Below are 25697 nucleotides of genomic sequence, written 5' to 3'. Positions count from 1 at the left end.
CAGGTGGTGCCGAATGTTCATCCAGTAGTTCTGCTGGAACTGTTCCTTGGTGGGAAACAGCTGCCCAGAGCTTTTCTATCTGCTCTGAATCCACCCATTGAACGGTGACTCGTCTTCTTCTGTCTTAGGGGAGGAGAAGAAGAAGCAGAAGATGAGGAAGACCGTGAAGATGGTTTCCTGTGTGGACCACTTTCCTGGGTGCGTCATTCACTCTGACCTTGGCACAGAATAATGGGGTGAAGACACAGCCACCTTTCTAACAGAGGGTGATGGGGAAGAGTGCAGTGCAGGAGTAAGGGACACAGCACGCTCTGTAGAGCTGCGGGAGAGATGTTTCTCCAGCGTGTGCTTAGAGAGATGTGCACAAAACTTGCAGAAACTGTGGTTCACCAGTGCCTCCTTGGCGTGCTCTGGCCCCAGGCAGGAAGAGCATCTGTCATGCTTGTCCTCAACAAGCAGGCTGGCCTTACATGTCTCGCAGGGATGAAACTCAGGCATGATGCAAGAAGCAAGCAATGCAGTGTACAGTATACAGATGTACAGGTGCTGCCTCAATCTGCTTATAGATAGCAACTAGACCAAATCAGACCTCCTTTTCATCCCCCCTCTTCCTCCCCCACCACTGATCTCTATTCTTAAATCCACCACCCTCTCTCCCTCCTTATCCATCAAGAATCTCTGTGTCACCTTCGACCCCTCCTTCTGCTACTCTCAGCACATCTCTACTCTGGCACGCTCCTGTCGCTTCTTCCTCAGCAACATATGCAGAATTTGCCTCTTCCTCACCGACTAGTCTACGCAGCTCCTAGTTCAGTCCCTGGTACTGTCCTGTCTTGACTACTGCAACTCTCTCCTGGCCGGCTTCCCTGCCTCTGCTATCCGTCCGCTCCAGCTCATCCAAAACTCTGCTGCCCGCCTTGTCTTTTCCTTTTCTTGTTTCTCCCACACTACACCTCTGCTACGCTCTCTGCACTGGTTCCCTATCGCTGCCCGCATCCAATTCAAAACTCTTGTTCTTGTACTTGCCTATTAAGAACATAAGAAAGTTTACAAACGAGAGGAGGCCATTCAGCCCATCTTGCTCGTTTGGTTGTTAGTAGCTTATTGATCCCAGAATCTCATCAAGCAGCTTCTTGAAGGATCCCAGGGTGTCAGCTTCAACAACATTACTGGGGAGTTGGTTCCAGACCCTCACAATTCTCTTTGTAAAAAAGTGCCTCCTATTTTCTGTTCTGACCTTTCTGCTCCCTCCTATCTCCAGACTATCATTTCTTCCTACACCCCCCCTCACGCCCCCTCCACTCCTCCACCACCGGCAGATTAGCTGTACCCCCACTTCCCCCCGTGTTCCCCCGCTTCCAGAGCCTGCTCCTTCTCCACCCTTGCCCCTCAGTGGTGGAATGACCTACCCACGGATATCAGGACTGCTCAGTCCTTCTGCTCAGTCCTTCAGTGCTTCCGGTGCCTCCTCAAGACACACCTGTTCAGACATCATCTGTGAACCTCACAACTCTCGACTATACTGGACTATATGGCACCCAATTGTACCAGTACATGCATCAGCTTGTACTTGCACTAAACTGCTCCATACCTTGCCGTATTCTACTACTGCTCTGAAATAAAATAAATAATAGAACAAGACCGGTTTGGTACTGGATCGGGGATGTGAGCACCGGTCGGTAGCGGGCCGTATAGGACCGGGTAGAAACCGGTTCGGTTTGATACCGGTTCGGTGACTGGGTTGGCACTGGTCCAGTACTGGTGCAGTAACCTTGGTCCCAGTTTGGTACCGCTACGGTACTGGGTCGGGAGCGGAGCGGGTCGGTGACCTTGATACTGTACGGTACGGGTCCACCGATTCACAGTCACCACGGGTAGCAATGTACAGGGATGCCCACCTGTACAAGCCACTGGCAAAACCACTCAGCCTGCTTGTTAGATGATACAAACAGCCTTCATAATGGTGATGCTAAAAGCAGTCAACAAAACGGCATCAAGATACTGTGGATGGGATTGCAAGCAATCTACACCCGAAGTGCGTATCTTGGTCCTGCGTAGTGCTGTTGAGCTGCAGTCAGCTGCTCTCACTGTATGTGTGCAAAGCACCACGTTGCAGACCAGCCTGCGTGTAGTCTCTGTAAAAAGAAACAGAATACACAAGAGAAAACAGTATAATAAAATATTACAATATAATAACACTGTGTAACATTTTTTTTTTTTTTTTGGTTCCTGGGTAGTAAGTGTTATTTCCTAATTGCTTATGCCTCAAAAGTATAGAAAATGGCTATTATTCCCCACAAACTTTGCTTTTGTGACCAGGATAGTGATATTTTGAAATTGACCTATTTTCCAGAACATTCCAGATAGATTCAGTGCTGAGTAAACTTGGAGTAACTTCTAGAACTTTCCAGTAATATAAATAGTAGTATAAATACAGGGGCCTTAAGCCCACCAGTTCAGTTTAGTTCCAGCTGCCTAAGTGGATACATATCTGCATTTTTCTGAGATGGCATCAAGAGGCTGCAATGGTGGCATTCCTGATGGGTCTCCAAGGCGGTTTTACCAAGTTTCCCTGCTATCTTTGCCTTTGGGACAGCAGGGACACCAAGGCGCACTACCACAGGCGGGACTGGCCACAGCGGACCGAGTTCTCTGTGGGGAGGAACGACGTCAAGTGGGAGCCACTGGTGGACCCTCGGAAGGTGCTGATGCCACCACTGCACATCAAATTGGGCCTTATGAAACAATTTGTCAGAGCTCTAGATAAGGAGTCGGCAGCCTTCAAGTACCTTCAAGACTTCTTCCCTAAGCTGTCTGAGGCAAAGGTCAAAGCCGGTGTTTTCATCGGACCACAGATGAAGAAGATCCTGGAGTGCAATGAATTCCCCAAGAAGCTCACTAGTAAGGAGAAAGTGGCTTGGAACAGCTTTGTCGCAGTGGTTCGGGGCTTCCTGGGCAATCACAAGGCCGAAAACTATGTGGAGCTGGTTGAGACTCTGGTGAAGAACTACGGCACAATGGGCTGTAGGATGTCCCTCAAAGTCCATATCCTTGATGCTCATCTTGATAAATTCAAGGAGAACATGGGAGCGTACTCGGAGGAGCAAGGCGAGCGCTTCCACCAGGATATACTGGACTTTCAACGCCGCTACCAAGGACAGTATAACGAGAACATGATGGGAGACTACATTTGGGGGCTGATTCATGAAAGTGATTTACAGTATAATCGTAAATCTCGAAAAACTACTCACTTCTAAATCTTTTGTAGTCATTTTTGTATTACTTTAGTTTAAATACATGTTAATTTGGATTCATATGTTGTTTTTTTCTGACTTTATGTGAATGAAAAGACACAAATTCGCCCGTTTTCTCATTGGAAATAGGTAAATTTCAAAATATCACTGGTCACAAAAGCAAAGTTTGTGGGGAATAATAGCCATTTTCTATACTTTTGAGGCATAAGCAATTAGGAAATAACACTTACTACCCAGGAACAAAAATTGTATTACATAGTGTAATGTCTCGTAATACAAAAAAAAGAGAAATAATAACTCCAGCTGGAGCTGTGCAGCCTGGAGGGAGAGCACAAAGTTAGCCGACTTACGTTGCTGGATCCCTGGGAAGGAGCAACTCAAGCTGCTGGCTTCATGCGGGGCACATAGCAGCAGTGGGACGTAACAAGCAACAGGCTGTAGTGCACAATCATGCGTAATTAATAAAAACTATTACAGCGATTATTTGAATATCATATAAATTTTACGTAAAAACACAATAAATGTGAATTATATAGCAGATAGAGGTAACAAGTACTTATCTGAACAAGGCTCTCTGGTCAGGTGAGTCTTGAAAGGAGAAATGGCGCTGAGATCTGAGACCGCAGTGCTTTTATGCCCTCGGGGGGCGGGCCATGACTGCATCACAGGCTCTGCGAGCAGCTTTATTATATCTTATTCAGGTTTTGGGGTCTTTCGGAGGTAATACGGTAATGGTTACATTTTGCACTTGAAAGGGTACCACTTACCCAAATGGGATTAACCTTAGTTAAGTTATTGAGAGTATCGTAATCTGGAGATACTTGGAGGCACACACACTTTTTCATAATGCTAATGACTTTAATTTTGTATTAACAGCAGAGGCTATGTCACTGACATTTATTTTGTATGCAAAAAAAGGGACTTGGAGTGTCCTCACACTTTGACATGTGCATGGTGTTCTTTGTAATGACGATGACTAATTTTTAACAACAGCAGTGTGGACTATATATGTCACTGACATACTTGTTCAACATGTACTGCGTATGCAAAAAGGAAAGGCATTTTTTCTATCTGTAAATACGAAACACTTTTTATAATAAAATGTTTTGTAGCTACTTTTTTAATTCTATAACTCATGGGAGTTAAGGAGGCTGTGTGGTCCAGTGGTTAAAGAAAAGGGCTTATAACCAGAAGGTCCCCGGTTCAAATCCCACCTCAGCCACTGACTCATTGTGTGACCCTGAGCAAGTCACTTCACCTCCTTGTGCTCCGTCTTTCGGGTGAAACATAGTTGTAAGTGACTCTGCAGCTGATGCATAGTTCACACACCCTAGTCTCTGTAAGTTGCCTTGGATAAAGGCGTCTGCTAAATAATCAAATAATAATAATAATGCCATTAGTCTATGGTCAAACAAATAACTGTAAAAAATACCAGCGAAGATTAGTTTTAAATGAAAAATGGCAAACATGAACTGCCACAAGTTATGAAGAAAAAATAGGGTGTTTCAAAGCAAACAAAAGCTTGTAAGTTTTCTTAATCCTACCAGTGGCACCTGGGGAGATGGAAGCAAACAATCAAACAGCATTCTCACAACATACTGTTGCAGTGTATTGGTGCAAGTTTCCTGCTGTAACAGGAGAATGAAAATAGGAGCAACGTCTATTCACGGCATCAGTCAATTCTGATTTTACTGTACCTGCTAAACCTGTTAAAAACTGATATGAAGATTCTTAATATCAAGGTTTTAAAGGTTTGTTTATAATACAATTCTATTATGAGTTCAAATATATATATTTGAACTCATAACCCTGTATGTCAGACTACAGTTAAGCTGCTGTTTCCACGTGTCAATTAATTATTTTAAATGTGACTTAATGTAGAAATTGTAGTTCTTTCACAAAAATGATTTAAAGCTGTTCAAAAGTTTTAAAAAAAACATCTCAGAACTACAATTCCCAGAATTCAACAGTAGTTTGGACACGCAGAAAGCGCTCTGTGTTGTTTGTTGGATAACTGTAGAAGAAGTTGGAGACTAAGCTACGTTAATAGAAACGTTTCAGTTCACGTTACACTATTTTTGTACCCTACTATTAAATAACTGATTACAATGTTACCTCGCAGGCTCGACACTGGAATGGCACGGAGTAATATAGCAAGAAGCGGTTCTTTAGTTAATTTGAGGCCGTCTGTAAATACAGTCTCCCTAAGAAGGCATTCAGCAGTACTACCATCGGTGCTGACGTTCGCCGTGATTGTAGCGTCTGGTGGCCTCCTCTTGATGATTGAAAAGGGGATGCTCAACCACATGGAGACCCCGTCACCCCGGGGTATTAGGGTAAAATCCGACTTCATAAGGAACGCAAGAAATCAAGATCCGATCGTGGAAACAGAATATCAGGTAAGAAAGTAATGGGCACCTCATTGCAATTCTATTGTAACACGATACCGTAACTTTTCTGGTTTCTGTACTTTTAGATAGTTAACTATTTGATGCATGTTATTTATATGCCAATCGTGCATTACGTTGTACAACTTTATCAGTAGAAAAAAAAGCGAATCAGCCATGACTTAAGAATGTTCTAAAAAAGTTAAAAATTTGACATAGTGTTTTATGATGTGAAGTACTAAAGACAACGGTGTTGGAAATAGACTACTACGTGTAACCACGCCCGTTAGTGAAAACTCCAAAGTAAATCTGCAGTTGTTTCGCCATCATTTATGATTGACATACTAAATGATGGTTGCTTGTTAATTGTAGTCTTCTGTAGTTATACATCGAACTTTTCTTCATCCCAAACAAAACCCCAAATAAACCAGTTTGTTTTACATTCCAAAGTTTAATCTGCAGGCACACAAGCTGCCTATCTTTGCCTCTCTTCAGTAAGAACTGTACAGACACGCTTCTGCTAACTGTCAGCAAGGAAAATATCTGCCTTTTTCCAAAAGCACTTTGCTCGATTGTGAGCATTTTGCAAGAAATACATTTTTATGTTAAAACTAAACATGCCAAATGTGAGTAGAGATCCAAAAAATCAAATGTTATAATACACGCTTGGCTAGTACATAGACGTTTTTTGGGGTTTTCAAGCAAACACAAAAGTGGAAGTTCGACCATTTTATGTATACACAACATAGAGCACGTACAAAATGCTCCTCAGAACCTTTTGTCCTGTTTTTATTTTGTAAATAGACAGTCCCAACTGGATGCATACGTTTAATCAAATAGTATATTTGTTTTGAACTTAGACGATGCTGTGGTCTAAAGCAGTGATCCTATGGTGGTGGTGGTACAATGATTTGATACAGTACGCGTGTATTCTCCTTCGGTAAGGCAGGGAATGTGCAGTGTGATCAAAAAGACGAAATATCTGGCAGGGTTTATATTGACACAGCTTCACTATAGTCTTTAAAGTATGTCTTGCAACAAATGTCAACCCTCCCATAACTTTGCATAATAAATTGAGGTCTGTTGCTATTCAATTTAGATTTTAATTATTTTCTGCTGTTGCTCAATCTAAGTGCAGGCTTCTGTGGTTTGGTTAGTTTGTTTTCATAAACAAAGGCACAAAGACACACAGGGTGTCATGGCACAATCGTCCAAATTAGTACCTTAATTAAAACACATGTCGGGTTTTTTTTTTAAATTGAAATATTACATTATTTTTTTTAGATTGTGTGCTTCTGTCTTGCTGCTGCTAATTATGGTGTTACGTTAAAGTGCTTACAGCTAAAGATAGCACATTTGCTCAGAAAGAAAAATACAGGCAAGTGTGGTATTATGAGGATCTGGAGGTTCTGAACATAAATAACTGTGTAAAAGCTAACAAAACAAATCAAGGATGTTTTAGCAGAATCTTCTTCAAATATAGTGTGGTAATGCCCACATAAAGAAGTGTCACAATAAGCTTGTCACCTACTGTACTTAATTGTACAACAGAAAGCCTGGCCAGGCGTTAAGTTCAGCGCTCTATATCCAGTGTTATAAACAACAAAAAAAAAAAAAAACTAATAAAAAACGTTTGAATGTTATGCAATCATGTTCAATTAGGTGTTCCATTTTAGGACATCCTCAGACCTCACCCCTCCTCGAGTCAATCGTCACCCCTCCTCGAGGCAATCCTAACCCTCTTCCTCTAGTCAATCCTCAACCCTCCGAGTCAGTTGTCAGGCATCAGTCCCATTTTTTTTTCTTTTTTTTGGGGCGAGAGTGAGGGGTTGGACAGAGTTGTCTGAATTACCCAATCAAACAAGACCAAAAAAACTTTCGGTGCTTCCATTGGATGACACAGATGTCAGTGTAGCTACTGATTGGTGCATGTGTTTTTACCTTTATGTAGTATTTAATATGTACAGTATACTGTAAGCATTTTGTTATGTAATTGAAAAATCCCACTTTCAGCAATTATTCCCTGGGACAAAACTACTGCAGTTTAATAATAATAGGGGACACTTCATCCTATCAAAGGAAGGGGAAATTGTTTTGGGGACTTGATTTTATGTGTTGGGGCAAAAGCAATAGACCTGGTTTATATATGTAATACTTCATATAAAAAAAGAAAGTCCCTACACAAACATACACTTTATTAAGTAAAAAAATGATTACTCACGGGGTTATCAGTCAATCAATTTATTTTTATATAGCGCTTTTCACGTAAACAAAGCACTTCACATAATAGCATTAAATAAAATAAAATATACATCGAAACTGTTTAAAAAGAAACAAAAAAACAAGTATGTCTGATGCTGTATGCTGATTTGCCTTACAATTTAAATCCAAACAAATTCAAATAATTAAATTGCACATCGTAACTTTTAAAGTATTATTTATAACGCTTGCAGTATACATATTAAATGCTAAATAAAGGTAAAAACGCATGCACCAATCAGCAGCTACACTGACATCTGTGTCATCCAATGGAAGCACTGAAAGTTTTTTTGCTTGTTTAACTGGGTAATTCAGACAACTCTGTCTAACCCCTCAGCCCCCAAAAAAACAAAAAAAACTTGGACTGATGCCTGATGTCGGACGACTGACTCGGAGGGGTGATGCTTGACTCAAGGAGGGGTGAGGTCTGATGTCTGACGATTGACTCGAGGAGGGGCGAGTGAGGTCTGAGGATGTCCTAAAATGGACACTGTATAGGTGTCACTCCCTTTTCTGTGCCTGTATATTCTGAGGGCGATGGGGTTTAGGGGACCGGCCTGCTTTCCCTACCTGTCGACTGTTCCTGTGGACGTCATCTTCCAGCTCAGTGTTGTGGCTTGACCGCAATGTTTGTCATGTGGAAGTTACTTAAAGCTTTTTAGCCAGTTTGCTTTATATGTAACTGCGGTTGGTTCTTTTAGTAGTCGTTTTGTAGACAAAGTGTTTCTTCTAAATTAAGTTCTGCAGTACTACCATTAACGCTACAGTGAAGCAGCTCGTCTGGCTGTGGAGATTCAGGAACTGACCTCCTTATCCTGCTCTGGGGATTATGCAACGGCGGGATCTTGCTGAGGTTTAAAAACAATCATCCTGTTTCTTCAACATTGGATGAGATCCAATTGATTTATTTTTTTATTCGTAGTTGCTGGCTGGATTAACACTGGCTGTTTTGGTTTTTTCTTGGAATGTTTTTTTTTTGATAATTTTTTGCTGGTGTTTTTTTCAGCATATTCAGGAGATTTTTTCTTTTTTTTTTTTTTTGGATTACTCGTGGACTTATCAGGTTTTTTTTTTCTATTAGACATTAAGGACGCTATTTTTTCTTTTGGCCTATTAGATAGCCTCGATGTTATTAGTACAATAATTAACAAACAATTACAGTCAAGTCTATTGATAGTTTGTATTTTTGTTGTACTAGCCTTGCTGCGTGTGCATTTTCTTTTGTATATCAGTTGCTGATGGGTGTAGTCATTGTGAGAATTACCAGTTTGGTAAGCATATATGTGCAAACAAAGAAACTTTGAAATCAATTAATTGATGTTGTGCCTGCTTGTTATTCAATGAGGTTAACAAGTTCCTATTCATTTTAAAGTAAAGCCATCTTGTACTGATCTTTCTTCAACCATGGGTGAGATTGTGGACGTGCAGTCAAAAGATCAGACCATGTTGGACATTCAAAGAGATATTATCTCCACCGAGTGCAGCCCATGAAGATCGGATCGGGTTCATAAATGAACAGTGCTTACTGTATAGAAGAATACCCATGCAAGGAGAGGGACAACGATATCAACTAGTGATTCCAGGTTCATTGGTACATCCTTTCCTGCAAGATTATCACAATAATCCTTTGGGGGGTCATTTGGGTCGGATGAACACTCTTCTGCGTGTCTTGGAGGTGGCCTGGTACCAAGTGTGTGCAGAGATGTGTGGACCCATGTGAAAGAATGCACAGTGTGCCAGATGTATAAAGCCCTTGTTACACGAGTCAATTTACTAGCAACTAATATCGCCTGCGACCAAATCCCATGAGGATTGCCCTGTGTAACAGCCCCGACAACGTATTGTCAACGTTCTGGCAACTGCGTGGCAACGCGATTGCTTGAGTGGACAGCGATCCTACTCCAAGCAACAGGTTCCAGGCAATATCCAATCAGAGCACTGGTGTGTGTCACGTGATTCTGTCTGCAGTAAAAACAGTAAAAACAACAGTTGAAATGGAAACGAAAGCTGCAATTACCTGGACTCATGAGAAAGAAATACTTCTCATAGAGTTTTATGAAGGGTGGTCAACACATCGATATTTTGGTAGTGGACTATTTTGATAACAACCAATGCTGGGAGACTTACTTTTAACAAGTTTTTAAAACTAATTAAAATCTTTGTCTAACTATCGTTAACTACGCCCGAACTGCACCTTGTTCAGGTCTCCCCTTCTTAATATTTAAAATACCTTTGTATAAAAGACAGCAATAATAATAATAATAATAATAGGGGAATAAAAATGTCCATATTATGTTATTTTGTTACCTTTTTTTTTAAACCGTTACTCCGCAGCACTGTGATAATATAACCATAAAAGGCCGTTTTTTTTATTATGACTTCTATATATATATATATATATATATATATATATAATGCTGCTTTTTGTAATGAAGGTGGATTTAGTTATTCTAATTGAACTGTTTAGAGCATAGATTCCCCTGGGATCCGAGGGATGAACAATATTTTAAAAGAGGAAAACGAGAGGCAAAACTCTCTGAACTCAGTGGGATTCTAGGTGTTAATGGCACGGGAACAGCATATAACAGTAGGTATTTTACAGCATTTAAAGAAATTAAGAATTATCGTTCATTGTTATCTACGTGTAGTACTGTACGTTAAATTGAGTTTTACATATTTGGCTTATTTGCTTTTATTCTGTAAACGTTACTACTTTATTATTAGAATTATTAGTTGTTCAATTAGTTCAAGATGACAGTAATACTAAATAGTTGTACTGATGCTTGGTATTTGTAAGTATATGACCTGAAAACCAGAACCACGTGACGTAGTTCTTAAATATGATTGGATATTGCTTGGATTAAAGGCAATTTGTATCGAATGCGAGTTGCCTGTTAGTTGTATCGTGTAACAGGTCAAATCCTCCGTGGTGACGTCACAGGCAACACGTTGCTACAATTTATGTTGCCAGCGCATTGACTCGTATAACAAGTCCCTAAGCCTTTCAATCAGAAACCAGCAGGTTTCTTACAATCAAGCTCTGTAGAGGAGCCCGGAGAGATGCTCGGAGTTGATCTGATGGGACCTTTTCTGCTCCATAAGTAGGAAAATATGTACCTCCTGGTGGTCAGTGACTGTTATACGAAGTGGGTGGAAGTGTTCCCTCTGTGAGACAGCAAGACCCCAAAGATAGTCAGGATTATGACCCAGGAAATTTGTACAGTTTGGGGTACTCAAGTATCTGGTTTCAGACCGCGGAGCCCAGTTTACTAGTGCAATGCTATCAGATATCTGTAAGAACTGGGGGGTTGTCCAGACGCTCACAACCACAGACAAACCTCACAGAAAGAGTGAACAGGACTCTGAAAACCATGATAGTTCGTTTGTAGGAGAATACCATCAGAGATGGGACCAATGGCTTCCAGAGCTCTGAATTGCCATCAATACAGCAAAACAGGAGACCACAGGTTTTTCTCCAGCTGTGTTGGCAGTAGGTCGTGATCTTAAGAGTCCATTAGATCGCCTAATTGCTAAGATCCTTCACCTTCTCAGTCACGATATACATTGGTAGAACGCCAAGTGAAGTTAGCCAATGAGGTAAGCCAGCGTGTTAATAAGGCAAAAGCAAGTCAGGCTAAAAATGATACTTCTCTTCTGCAAGAATTATTTTTTCAAGAAGGCAATTTGGTCTGGGTGCGGGCTCACCCTGCCTCAGATGCCTACGCAGGGTTTTCGTCCAAGTTAGCTCCTAAATGGAAGAAACCTGCCTCTGTTCTAAAGAAATTGGTTCCTGTTAACTACAGAATCAAGTCGGTGGAACAACTAGACAATGTTAAAGTAGTTAACTTAAAACCCTATTTTGGAAGTTTACAACCTGGTACCTCCAGTCTGGGGGGAGAACTATGTGGCCATGCCCACATAAATAAGTGGCACAATAAGCGTGTCACCTGCTGTTCTTAATTGTACAAGAAAGCCTGGACAGGCTTTAAGTTCAGTGCTCTATATCCAATGTTCTAATAAAAACAAAAATTAATTAATGCTCTGTTACAGCTGCTCTGTTAGGGCAGCAGTGTGGAGTAGTGGTTAGGGCTCTGGACTCTTGACCAGAGGGTTGTGGGTTTAATCCCAGGTGGGGGGACACTGCTGCTGTACCCTATAGCAAAGTACTTTACCTAGATTGCTCCAGTAAAAACCAAACTGTATAAATAGGTAATTGTATTTAAAAATAATGTGTAAAAATTAATGTAATTGTATGTAAAAAATAATGTGATATCTTGTAAGAATTGTAAGTTGCCTTGGCTAAGGGCATCTGCTAAGAAATGAAATAATAATAGTGTCAGAATGGAATGTGTATGAAACAAGAAACTACTATTTTTAGGTTTACATGTATTTTACTGTTACTAAACCTACTTTATTTTCTTTCAGATTGTTCAAGAAATACGCAATCGTACTATCCGCACCATGTGCGGTCAGAAGAACATGCCCCACAGCATTTGGACACTTCCTCCAATACAAAGAAGGACTGTTCTTCAGCATATTTTAGTCAGTGACAAGCACAAGTTCCTGTACTGTTATGTGCCTAAAGTTGCCTGCTCCAACTGGAAACGAGTTATGAAAGTCCTTAATGGGGCTTTGGAGAATGTGGATGTAAAGATAAAGATGGATCACAAGAATGACTTGGTCTTTCTTGCAGACTTGAAACCAGAGGAAATCAAGTACAGGTTAAAAACATACTTTAAATTTATGTTCGTGAGAGACCCCATGGAACGCCTTTTGTCAGCCTACAGGAACAAGTTTGGAGAGATTGAAGCTTACCAGAAGAGGTATGGTGTAGAGATAGTCAAAAGGTACAGAAAGAATCCTGGGAAAACCAATGGAGATGATGTTACATTTGCTGAATTTCTACACTACTTGCTCGATGAGGATGTGGAGAAAATGAATGAGCACTGGATGCCCATTTACAATTTATGCCAGCCATGTGCTGTAACATATGATTTTATCGGATCTTATGAAAGACTTCACCAGGATGCCCAGCATGTTCTTCAGCAAATTGGGGCACCTGCCCACATTCAGTTTCCAGAAAGACAAACATGGTATAAACCAGTCACCAAACAAACTCTGCATTACTACCTGTGTAACACACCACAGAAGCTTTTAAGAGACCTGTTACCAAAATATATTTTAGACTTTTCATTATATACTTATACTCTTCCCAATACAACAAGTGAATTTTGCAGACATTAACATAGATGTGAGCATACGTTGCAGTTAATTGCAAGTCTTTTGTAATTGTTGTATCAAATATCAAATCACATTTTAAACCAGGTAAATAACTGTTACTGTTTTAGCCAAAAGTTATGCCCAGTATTCATGCAAACAGATTTTCAAGTTGAACTGCCTTATAAATTTTAAAATAAGTATTTTTTATTCCTGGTGAAATTTTGGTGTAAGTCTCATGTAATTAATTAAAAGCAAAAAGCAAAAAGCAAAGTGGGGATAGATAGCCACGGTTTACCTTTTTAATTGTCTTGTGCAAAATCTGTACCTCAAATTACCCTAGTTTGTGTGGCAACCAATCCTAGTCACTGCTCCTTCACATTTCTAAAATACAAACACACATCCCTGTGAGCAATGTCTTACAGCACTCTTCACTTTGATCTACTGGGGTCATGTGTATTTTTAGTTTCTGGATGATAAAAGCATTTTGAGAGGGATGCTTTGTTTTTGTTGACAGTAAAAACTTTCTTTTTTTTTTTTTTAATTATATATATATATATATATATATATATATATATATATATATATATATATATATATATATATATATATATAGGGATTTTAAATAAATGTTGTAATAATAATAGGGTTGTGTAAAAGGTTCATTTGCTAGCCAGGAATTCGACATTAGTTCTAAACCTTCGAAGGTTTGTTAGGCGGCATTCACACACTTTTTTTTCCTGTTAACAGAAACCGTTTGACAATGTGTGAATACTATAAATCACACAAAATTCGATTTTTTTAAATTGTATAATACTTAAACAAAAGTACCAAATCGTTATACATATATGGCGCGGCTGCCTTTGTTTTGTTTTGCCTAAGTCCGCTATATTATGCCAAAGCACTGTGTGTGTGTGTATTGCTTCAGTAAAATATGTACTGAATACCTAGTGTACAAGACAGTGTAAGAGAAGTGCTATGGTACAATATGTTTGAAACATACAAAATATACGCTAACACTAATAATTTTAATTTAAAAAAACGAGCACTGTCCGCCCCTCCCCCTTCCTGCTCATGTTATCCAGAGGAAGATCTTTAATTTCTTCATTCGCCATCTCGACAGCAAAGCATTGTACAGCGTAAGCTGTATTGAAAGAAACCCCTCTGCTGTTTGGGATTTTTTTATTAAATGCCCAGATGACCAAAAAAAAAGTTGAACGCAAACTGTGCAAGCAACTGCTGGTGTATCATCGAGGCACAACTAATCTCCGGGGTCACTTGACAAGCGTAGGTTCATATTATTATTATTCTTTTTAATAGTAGTAAAATGTGACTGTGACCGATAACCTGCTTGGAACGGTGACTGTTAAATAAAGCTTTGTTTTGCTCAAGTCCGCTGGAGTTCTTTTAATTGGCAGCAAAAAGGTGCTGCTGCTATATATTGCAAGCAGCATCAAATTACGTGTATATAAACAATGTGCATTTTTATTTCAATTATAAAAACATGACTATTGTTCTATAGAATATATTTTTAAACTACATGTGAATGTTTTATTCCATTTATATAAAAATAAGATTTTCAATCAAATATAAACAACTAGCTATGGTGATGTCACCCAGTAAATTATGCAAATTAGTATCATTGTATGTTCGAACCTTCCTTCGGTAATGTGTTTGGAACCCTCGAAGGTCAAAACGTACCCTTCATTGCAGCCCTAAATAATAATAACAATAATAATAATAATAATAATAATAGTCCTATATGTACATGTATATAGAACATTTACAAAATGGTATTTCTGGACAGGGTTTCATACCATTTTCTTTGGTAAAATTCACTTTTTGTTTTATGTAGCTGGTACAGCTAATTACTGGTTAGTTTTCTAAAGTTGGCTAGATAGGTTAAATATTTCTTTAATATAATTTAATCAGTATGTTACAATCGCTGATTTAACAAGGGGCGGTTGGAGGTAGGACATGCTATATTGTGACTGTTTGAAAATCTCTGGAAGAGCTGGTTGTAAATACAGACTTCATTTTGTATACTTTAATAAAGACTCTGCTGTTTTAAAATATTATGTATGTTTTACATGTATTAAAGTTACTCAAAAAATGTATTTGTAGTTAAAAAACCATGAATATATGTTACCATGAAATTGCTGATACCTGGCCAGTCCTGTACCTATTCATTGTGTTCTGCTTCTGTCAAAACAATTGAAGAAAGAAGCCAACACTATTCCTTTTTCTGCTTTAATATTTCAGTTTCTGCTCAGGCAGACCAATATGCTTGATTGGACTTCAGCCAGTTTATGCTGGGCAAGTCTCAATAATGGAAGACCTATAGTACAATTTGTATCTCAAAAAAGAACTCTTGCTCTGATATGGGACAGAAGATTTGACAAGAACAGCCGAATTTGGACTATTAGGTTTTGTACAGCAACAGTACATGTGTGTAATCCAGGTTTGCTTCATGAGCTGAACTATCACAGTTACTGTCCAAGTGAAATCTAATTTAGCTACAAAAGAAATGTGCTTGGGAAAAATGTCACCTCCAAACCACGTAGGGAATGGCAACAGTACGTGCCTGTTTGGTTCTCCAGACAGGCTTACAGTATTTCTTACAAATAGTAAAAGACACGGGATTGTAAAATGTTGTTATCCTGTCATTTTGTACTTCAATATACTTTTTGTATTCTATACATGCAAATAAACAATACCCAGAATGTCATAATAAATTCAATGCAAGGTCAATTTTTGTAAAGTATGTTTTACCACATGCTTGCTATTTAGATAAGATGTTTAGTTTTTATAAAATTAACTGTACAAGTAGGATTATGTAGCAACAGTGAGTAGTGTAAATATTAGAATTAGGAAGATTCCGCTAGCTCTTCAATGTGCCATCAGCTGCCTTACGTTTTTGCCAAAAAAAGAATAACAAAATAATAAAACGTAATATAAATACTTGCTGATAATAATTTATTTATTTTATACAGGCATTTACAAGACCACATACTGTATTAATACAGTTAATATTTTAGTAAAAAATCTGACAGCACTCATTTTCAATCAGGAAATACATTTAAAAGTATTACATTTTCCCCCCAAAATACAATATCCTTTAACAATATAAAGTCTTAAGTGTATAAATACATACACTAATCACCTTCATCAAATCAACAAAGTCAACTACATAATCTTTAACAAAAAGAAATGGAAAGCATTAGAATATGGTTAATTGCACAACAAACATATCAGGCTATCTTTACAGTACTTTTACACACATATACAATAGCACAGCATGTGACTAGGGCTGCTATGTTTATATACACACACACACACACACACACACACAAACAGTAACAAATGGATTTAAACCATCAAAATATTTTATACACTACTTCTGTTTTAGAAAAATGTTTATCAAACATATGGTTGCTTTAGAGATTAAATTCAGGAATATACTCTATATATGGTATTAATAAACATTTAACTATTGGAAGCTGCTAGTTAACAGTGGATGAAGTAGAACTGCATGATTTCTTTGACAATCCTGGTCATCAATCAGAAAAAAAAAACTGCTAATCCTTGAAACTCACATTTCTGAAAGTAAAAAGATTAAATAAATAGTGAAAAACAAACACTGAATTACCTCAAGTAATCTGCAGAGTATTACTGCTGTATGAACCAACAATTTATTTGGTGTGTGTTAAAACATTTATTTATTTATTTGTTTTTTTAAATACACATTGCTGAAAGGTTTTCGGTGTTTGAATCTAAAGAGCCACACTTTAAAAAGTAAACTCAGAGTTCAAGGAGTTTAAGGATTATTTTTGGGATACTGACAACTAAACTGAAATTGGACAGGCTGAGAACCTTGTATGTTGATACACTGGTGTGCCAAATAGACTGTTGTATAGAATTACTGCTATTTAATTGCTCTAAAACAGTGGCAGATCTAAATACTGGATATTACATAATTAAAGTGAATCCTCATTTAGATCTGCTTTTTTATATTAACTGAGCAGGGTTCAATGTCTATATTTAAATGGATATTGGTAATTCATTTGATTTCTTAGAACTCTTAATTATTTTCAAATAATCAAAACAAAAGGTTGTGCCTGTTAAGCAGGGACCTGTAAAATCAAGTCAGACAATAACCCATTTGACAAAATGGCTTTGATAAAATCTATAAATGTTTCTTACACTACCTATGCAGGCAGCAAGAATATACGCCTTAATGCACCCAACAGGGATGACAAAGCAGCTTTCCATGTCATTCTTTCACCCCATCCCTTTAATTTTATTTCAGTCAACATGACCCTAAATCAGCAATATTCAAATTCAATGTCTCCATTGGTTAGAAATCAATATAGCTTTTTTTTTTTTTTAACTGATTATGTACCAGTAAGTAAGCAAGAAGTTAAATGGCTCTTACAACAGATTGCTTCCTTTGAGTAATGATCTGCAATTGGATTGGTAATTGATGCATGTTTGGTTCGTCCTGTTAGTATTAGATCATTTATTAAAGTTGCTTACCTTTCTGAGGACCTCTCAGCTGATTTTTCTGGTGTCCTCAGTATGGAGCGTTCTGGTGATCGGGAACGAGGACTAAGGGAGGCACTTAATGGAGAGGAGCTGCGCAAAGATGACAATGAAAGACCTTGCCGACGCATTTCCTGTACCGCACGCTCTCTGTGGAACAGAGCAGTAAACAACATTACTGAAGTACAACTACAGTGCTTTATTGCTTATTCAAGGTGGCTACAATTACAACTGATGCCTTTCCCTTTAACTAAGCCAATAAGACTCCATTGCTTTCCTAAAAAATAAACAAATCTATTTATTAAATGCTTTGTTTTTACCGCTCAAATCTTTCTGTAGTTAACTGCCTCTTGAGGATTTCAAGCTCTGTTTGCAGATGTGTGGCTTTACTCCGAAGTTGGGCCACTTCCCTTGTCTGACTTGCACTGTTAAAATAAAATGAAGAGGGTAATCAGCCTGCATTCAATTTCTACTTAAAAGATAACACAAACAAAAACAAAAAAGAACAACTCACTTTTTACTGTCAGCTAGAGTGAGCCTATCCCTGAGTATTTTGATTTCAGACTCCTTCTCGTGAGAGCTGAGATGGGTTTGAAACTCCTTCTCACGGTTACTGGACAGAAGTGTTTCCAGATTCTTAATGGTTAATTTCTCACTAGAGAGCTGCTTCTTCAAAAGCTCAGTCTCTGACTTCACATCTTCCAGTTCTCCGAGGGCCTGAGGGGATACATCAACACTTTTACATACAACAGGTACATTGGGTTCCATGGGAAATGTCTCCAATTCTGCAATAATTATTGTATTATTATCACTTAGGTTTGCTTTAAATAGCTAAGATCCTGCAAAATGTGAGGTGCCGGGAGAGCAGGTGATTCTATAGTCTTGTTGTCAAGTAGCCTAAACAGTTTTCCAAGTTAAAATGTTATGCTGTGGTTTCATCCAGCTTTGTATTTCTACACAACGATCTGCTGAACTATGCATCCAGTATATGTATGCCAAGTTCTTGTTTTTCTAAACTTCTTATTTGAAATATAGTCCTACAATAAAAATATATATCAGTTAGTATGTTCAAAAGTCAATACAGTATAGTACTACACTATATGCAAATTATTAATCCCCGTCATTAGTTTCCAGATCAATTTACTTCAAATAGGACCGAAAGTTTAAAAAAAAAAAAAAAAAACACACCTCTGTAACCCTTTGTCATTACACTGTTATCGTTTCGAAATATATGCATTTTGATATTTTATTATAACTTTTATATTCCTTTGCATCTAAATATACAGTCACAGACAAAAGTATTGGCACCCTACACTTAATATGTGATCATTTAAGAAAACATGTTAAAACACAAGCATTTAGTGAACATTAGCCACGAAAAATGACTAAAGACCACAATGCACAATTTCTGGTAGTTTAACAATCTTTATAAAAATAAAAAAGCATAAGCAATTTCAAATATTTGTTCATGACAAAAGTACTGCCACCTTTACATTAAAGTCTGTAAATGTTTAAAATAACTAATTTAAAAATATATTAATTGATTAAAAACCACACACAGTAATTATGCTGCATTAAAGTCTATAGCCAGAGAGAGGTCATTATTTCCAACAGCTGTTGAAGAAGAATGTTTTGGCAACACAGCAGATGATGGTCAAGACAAAGGAGTTGCATTCATGTTTGAGAAAAACACGTAGCAAACTACCACAAAGAAAATTGCTACAGAACAGTATCAAAGAAATATGGAAGACCAAAATCCACAATCAGAGCAATAAATCAAGAATAACCACAGAACAAATTCAACTGAAATGCTTGAAAGAAGCAGACGTCCAAAGCAAATTATGGGTACAGCAGGTAGGGAAATCATCCGAGCAGCTAAAAGAAATTCAAGATTAACAGCCAAGGAATTAAAAAAAAGATTTAGAAGCCTCAGGCATAATATGTACAAAGCCACCTGAACACAGAAGAGTTGTACGTACATAGACCTTACTATGAGGCGCCGTTAGGGACATAATTCAAACTGACACCTCATACACTACACACTGAAATTGCATGCGGTACACACTGAAATCGCATACACTACATACTGAAATCTTGAAACCTCATACACTACATGGTGAAATCGCATATACTACATGATGAAATTGCATAAACTACATACTGAAAATTCAAACAAGGTCAGTGACGTCACATCATAAAATACTCCCGCGTCAGGCAATGGAGTTCATTTCAGTTTCACAGGTTGTCAGAATGGAGGGATTGAGGTGTACAGCGGCAGAGCTAATAGAACACATTTTAACTAGACCTGGAATCATAAATACTCTTTCAAATTATTAATAATCACAGTGTATCTTCTTCCAATTATTTAACATTAAGAAACAAAAATGGCACAAATACAGTGCAAAACAGACATTTACTAATAGACAATGCTGACATTTTATTTACACGTCTTTATATATATATATATTGTAACATGCATAGGGATAGGCAGCAGTAGGGCTGGTAGGTAACGTAATCACACACAAGACATTGTGTTTGTGTCGCTTTTGTTTCTTAACGTTAAATAATTGGAAGAAGATACACTGTGATTATTAATTTAGTAAACTCGCAACGCTTTAAACATGTTATTCTTATTTCAATCAATATCTTTGGTTAATAACCATTATACAATCCTTACGAATTTGCAAACTTTTTTCTCATGTAACATTGTTCTACGCACCTAGGTGTAGAAATAGAAACACTTCCTATTGAGATCAGAGATTATGAGTTGCTGTCTGTTTTTGAATCTCGCCTAAAAAGCCACTTATTTAAATTGCTTTTTTTCTTATATTCTTTATTTCTAATTGTGTTAGTATTTTGCAGATCACTTTGTATATGTCATGGTTGTTTTAGTGTTATTTTATCTGTTTTTCCCTTATTTGTGAAGTGCTTTGAGATATTTGGTTACGAAAGGCGCTATATTACTATTATTATTTTTATTATTATTATTATTATTATTATTATTATTATTATTATTATTATTATTATTATTAATTATTTCTTAGCAGACGCCCTTACCCAGGGCGACTTACAGTCGTAAACAAAAATACATTTCAAGAATCACAGTACAAGTAATAATACAATTAAGAGCAAGATAAAATACAATTACTTTGGTTCTAGCAAGTACAAGTATGACAAAATAGGGGATAAAATCAAGATTATTAGTAGTAGTAGTATATATTATTATTGTTTATTTCCACAGACAAGTGCATCATTACCTGTTATTGTGCTGAAATGAAAAGTTATTCAAAAGTAAACAGAAGCCACTGGCATTGTCAAAAGTGTAAAAGTACTATTCAACGTCAACATAACTTTAAACAACACATAGAAAAACATCGTAAGACATTTAAAAACAATATATCTACAACAACTAAATCTCTATGAACCTGCTACACCATGTTTGTTTTATTATTGTCATTGTGTATTTTGTAGTTAAGGCTATCCTAATGCATATGTAGGCTATATATTATATTGGCAAGTTTTAAAACAAGAAAATATTTACCTTATTATTTATTTCTTAGCAGATGCCCTTATCCAGGGCGACTTACAATTGTTACAAGATATCACATTATACATTATTTCACATTATACAGATATCACATTATATGTGATACAAACAATTCCCCATTTATACAGTTGGGTTTTTACTGGAGCAATCTAGGTAAAGTACCTTGCTCAAGGGTACAACAGCAGTGTCCCCCACTGGGGATTGAACCCACAACCCTCTGGTCAAGAATCCAGAGCCCTAACCACTACTCCACACTGCTGCCCTTATATAAAGGATAACGTTTCTGGAAGTGTAAAATCAATTTTCTAAATACACATGATAATGGTAACGGGTCCCAAGCACATTATTATAAACTTAAACACTGGCATGTATTGCTGAAAGATACGTATTTGAAAAATAATATAACTGCCAATAAATAAAATGAAAAGGAAACTGTGAAATCATAACATAACAGGGACCACTGTGACGTCATAGCGCTGAGTGGTCCGGACCACGGGCCACAGAATGCTACAACCCCTTCTCCCTATGAAACAAACTGTTAATTTCTGAACTGACAGTGGTATGTTCAGGGCGTGCTTCGGCCGATGCCCTTTGAAAGAGTATTTATGATTCCAGGTCTAGTTAAAATGTGTTCTATTAGCTCTGCCGCTGTACACCTCAATCCCTCCATTCTGACAACCTGTGAAACTGAAATGAACGCCGTTGCCTGACGCGGGAGTATTTTATGATGTGACGTCACTGACCTTGTTTGAATTTTCAGTATGTAGTTTATGCAATTTCATCATGTAGTGTATGCGATTTCACCATGTAGTGTATGAGGTTTCAAGATTTCAGTATGTAGTGTATGCGATTTCACCATGTAGTGTATGCGATTTCAGTGTGTACCGAATGCAATTTCAGTGTGTAGTGTATGAGGTGTCAGTTTGAATTATGTCCCTAACGGCACCTCATACCTTACTGCAAACCACTTTTAAAGAAAATTCATAAAACAAACCATCAAAAACTTTCCAAAATTCTATGGTCCAATGAGACTAAAATAGGCTTTTCTCCCCAAAAACTGACCACAGTATGTTTGGAGGAAAAAAGGGAATGCCTTCAATGAAGATAACTTTGTACCTACAGTTAAACATTTTGTGCCACATTCACCAACATAGAGCTCTAACCTGTTAAATGCATTTTCTTTTAAGGTTTGTTAAAAATGTTAATACTACACATACTACTACGTTCTTTGAAAGGGTTATTTCAAATATGTTTGCAACACCTTCATCTTGGCGATAAAGAAAACATTTTTTTTATTTTAGTTTCATCCACATACAGCAGAAAGCCACTGTTATAATCATTATTTTAGATTTTTACAGAAGAGTTGGAAAACTACCCCAGAGAATGCTTTGTATAACAGTAAAAATACAGTACAAAGAAATCAACTCAAACTTGGGGGAAAAAAAAACACATGGAAATTCAAATTGGCGATCAGTAATTTTTTTTTTTTATTTTTTTTTAGAAGCTCAGCACAGTGATTTTCAAACTGGGGTGTACTGGGAGAGCTTTACTGTAAGCAAAGTAAAGTTTGACTGCCAGCACTATGAACATATAACATAATGCAAATTACAAAAAGCATTCCACTTTTATATATTTATTAAATGCTCACGTCCGCTGCATCCACTTCGCACTGTAAAAAAATCTTACAGCTGACTGAATATAGCAAAAAAGAATCCATGTTCAGTGTTTCATATCTTATGAATCAGACACTTTTTTCATATTTACGCACTTTGCACTTTTTGTACAGTATGCACGTTGTGTTATAGCCGGTCATAAATAAATACAGCCTGTTGTTTTTCATTGAATTTAGCGTTTGTATGCTTTTTTCCTCTGTGTGCGGATCTGTTGTTATGTGGCATGTTATCTGTATATTTACGTATTGTCATTTTACTAACTAAAAAATGACTGTACCTTTGCGCCACGTCTGCAAAATAATGCATTTACCATAGATACAATGATAAACATTATAGATTTAAATTTATAGAAAATATGCAAACAATTGTCGTCAGTGCATTTTATCTGTCATCATAACTTGCAGTTATTCCTCAAACTAAGGCAGCTGCATCATTTTTTTTTTCCTGTGCAAGCTAAACCTAGTGCCAATTTTAATGCTGCCACTACCACTTTTTATCTTACATTTCATGAAGCAAATTAGTTATTAAATCACTAATTGGGTTCACTGTTAAATAAAAGCAAACTCCTATAAGTTTTACACTTCAAGCTGCACAGGACGATAACTGTGGTATACTTTGCCATGCCTCAATGTACCGCAAATTTACCGTGGTACCAGGGACGTTTTTCACAGAAACCCACTGCAAGTACAGTAAACCTTACATTAGAGAAGGATTTAGTGAAGGCAGACTTACCCTTTCAAGCTCCATGCTTTTCGAAGTCAGCTGCCGAGACATCGTCTCTTTGCTGGAATCGAGTTTAACACAAAGTTCTCGGACAGACGCCAGGTCTGCTAAGACAGAGGATTTCTCAGCCTGTGCTCGTCTGACCTCCTCTTCCAACCTGGACATGTTTTTAGCTACAGATGAGATTTGTGCCTCATATGCTTGCTGTGCACTCATGTGCTAAAAATAAAATACAAATATATTAATAAAAATGGTGCCTAACTGCATTGGCATTATTTCACTGACATTTATACATACAATACACTATATAAACCTTAGCAAGAGTAACAAAGTATAGTAAATTCCTTTTGATCAAGCAGCCTTCAAAATCCTGTTTTAAAATATGCCACAACAATCCTCTGTTCTGTACCTCCTGAATTTCTCTTTCCAGGTTGTTCACTCTTTCTCTTAGATGTCTCCTTTCTGTATCTACAGAAAGTAGCTCCAGTCTAATTGAGCTGTTGTGCCCTTCTGCTTCTTGAACCTTTGATTCCCAGTTTTCAGCCTGGCCATAGGCCATCCGGAACCTCTCCAAGAGATCACGATTCTCCTGCTCCTAAAAATAATAAAAAAAATAAATAAAAAAAAAGTGATTGTGTATATATATATATATATACACACACACACACACAGTGCCTATAGAAAGTCTACACCCCCTTTCAAAATGTTCACCTTTTGTTGCCTTATAGCTTGAAATTAAAATGCATTCAAATAGTTTTTTTTTTCATTTATCTACACATCCTACCCCACAACTTCCAAGTGAAAAAAATATTGTAGAAATTTGTAGAAAATGTATTAAAAAAAAATACTGACATAGCTTGGTTGGATAAGTGTCCACCCCTCTTGTAATAGCAATCCTAAATTAGCTCAGGTGTAACCAATCGCCTTCAAAATCACTCACCGAGTTAAGTGGCCTCCACCTGTGTTAAATTGTAGTGATTCACATGATTTCAGGCTAAATTCAGCAGTTCCTGTAGGTTCCCTCTGCTGGGTAGTGCATTTCAAAGCAAAGACTCAACCATGAGCACCAAGGCACTTTCAAAAGAACTCCGGGACAAAGTGGTTGAAAGGCACAGATCAGGGGATGGGTATAAAAAAAATATCAAAGGCCTTGAATATCCCTTGGAGCACGGTCAAGATGATTATTAAGAAGTGGAAGGTGTATGGCACCACCAAGACCCTGCCTAGATCAGGCAGTCCCTCCAAACTGGATGACTGAGCAAGGAGGAGACTGATCAGAGAGGCTACCAAGAGGTCAATGGCAACTTTGCAAGAGCTACAGGTTTTTATGGCCAAGACTGGTCAAAAGTGTGCATGTGACAACAATATCCCAAGCACTCCACAAATCTGGCCTGTATGGTAGGGTGGCAAGAAGGAAGCCATTACTCAAGAAAGCCCACCTTGAATCTCAATTGAAGTATGCAAAAAAAACACTCACAAAAAACACTTTTGTGGTCTGACAAAACTAAAATGGAACTTTTTGGCCTAAATGCAAAGCGTTATGTTTGGCGCAAACCCAACATAGCGCATCACCCAAAGAACACCATCCCTACTGTGAAGCATGGTGGTGACAGCATCATGTTATGGGGATGTTTCTCATCGGCAGGGACTGGGACACTTGTCAGGATGGAAGGGAAAATGAATGGAGCAAAGTACAGAAAAGTCCTTGAGGAAAACCTGCTGCCCTCTGCAACAAAGCTGAAACTGGGACGGAAGTTCACCTTTCAGCATGACAATGACCCAAAGCACACAGCCAAAGCTACACTGAAGTGGTTAAGGAACAAAAAGGTAAATGTCCTTGAGTGGCCCAGTCAGACCTAAAATCCAATCGAAAATGTGTGGCATGACTTGAAGATTTCTGTCTGTCAATGCTCCCCAAGGAACTTGACAGAGCTTGAACAGTTTTGTAAAGAATGGTCAAATATTGCCAAATCTAGGTGTGCAAATTTGGTAGAGACCTATCCCAACAGACTCACAGCTGTAACTGCTGCCAAAGGTGCTTCCACCAAGTATTAACTCAGGGGGATGGAGACTTACCCAATTATGATCTTATGGT

The 25697-nt window shown here is 37.8% G+C and overlaps 2 protein-coding genes across 3 annotated transcripts in view; one reads left to right on the top strand and one right to left on the bottom strand.

Annotated features, from left to right (window-relative positions):
* The first annotated feature begins 5232 nt into the window (after positions 1–5232).
* LOC117408979 (carbohydrate sulfotransferase 14-like) lies at positions 5233–13645 on the top strand. The gene is made up of 2 exons (XM_034014464.3): positions 5233–5653; positions 12326–13645. Exons 1-2 carry the CDS (start codon positions 5363–5365, stop codon positions 13142–13144), a joined length of 1110 nt encoding a protein of 369 aa, XP_033870355.3. The 5' UTR covers positions 5233–5362; the 3' UTR covers positions 13145–13645.
* A 2438-nt stretch (positions 13646–16083) lies between these two features.
* Positions 16084–25697, bottom strand: part of cep135 (centrosomal protein 135) — a 36828-nt gene continuing 27214 nt past the window's right edge. For both annotated transcript variants that reach the window (XM_034014411.3, XM_034906356.2), the window contains exons 21-26: positions 24012–24197; positions 23612–23821; positions 18174–18376; positions 17980–18084; positions 17654–17809; positions 16084–16717 (exon numbers count right to left, since the gene is read on the bottom strand). In XM_034014411.3, coding sequence (XP_033870302.3) covers positions 16696–16717; positions 17654–17809; positions 17980–18084; positions 18174–18376; positions 23612–23821; positions 24012–24197 — 882 coding nt within the window. In that variant the 3' untranslated portion in view covers positions 16084–16695. The remainder of the gene's footprint in view (positions 16718–17653; positions 17810–17979; positions 18085–18173; positions 18377–23611; positions 23822–24011; positions 24198–25697) is intronic.

This window comes from Acipenser ruthenus, chromosome 2 (genome assembly GCF_902713425.1).
Source record: "Acipenser ruthenus chromosome 2, fAciRut3.2 maternal haplotype, whole genome shotgun sequence".
NCBI lineage: Eukaryota > Metazoa > Chordata > Actinopteri > Acipenseriformes > Acipenseridae > Acipenser > Acipenser ruthenus.
Note: the sequence above shows the minus strand (reverse complement) of the source record. Positions and strands in the feature narration are given on the sequence as shown.

Excerpts from the sequence above, each read along its gene's own strand:
- LOC117408979 (XM_034014464.3), top strand. The coding sequence starts at position 5,363 with ATGTTACCTCGCAGGCTCGACACTGGAATGGCACGGAGTAATATAGCA. Across the intron at positions 5,654-12,325 it reads TCGTGGAAACAGAATATCAG|ATTGTTCAAGAAATACGCAA; the intron begins GTAAGAAAGTAA and ends ATTTTCTTTCAG.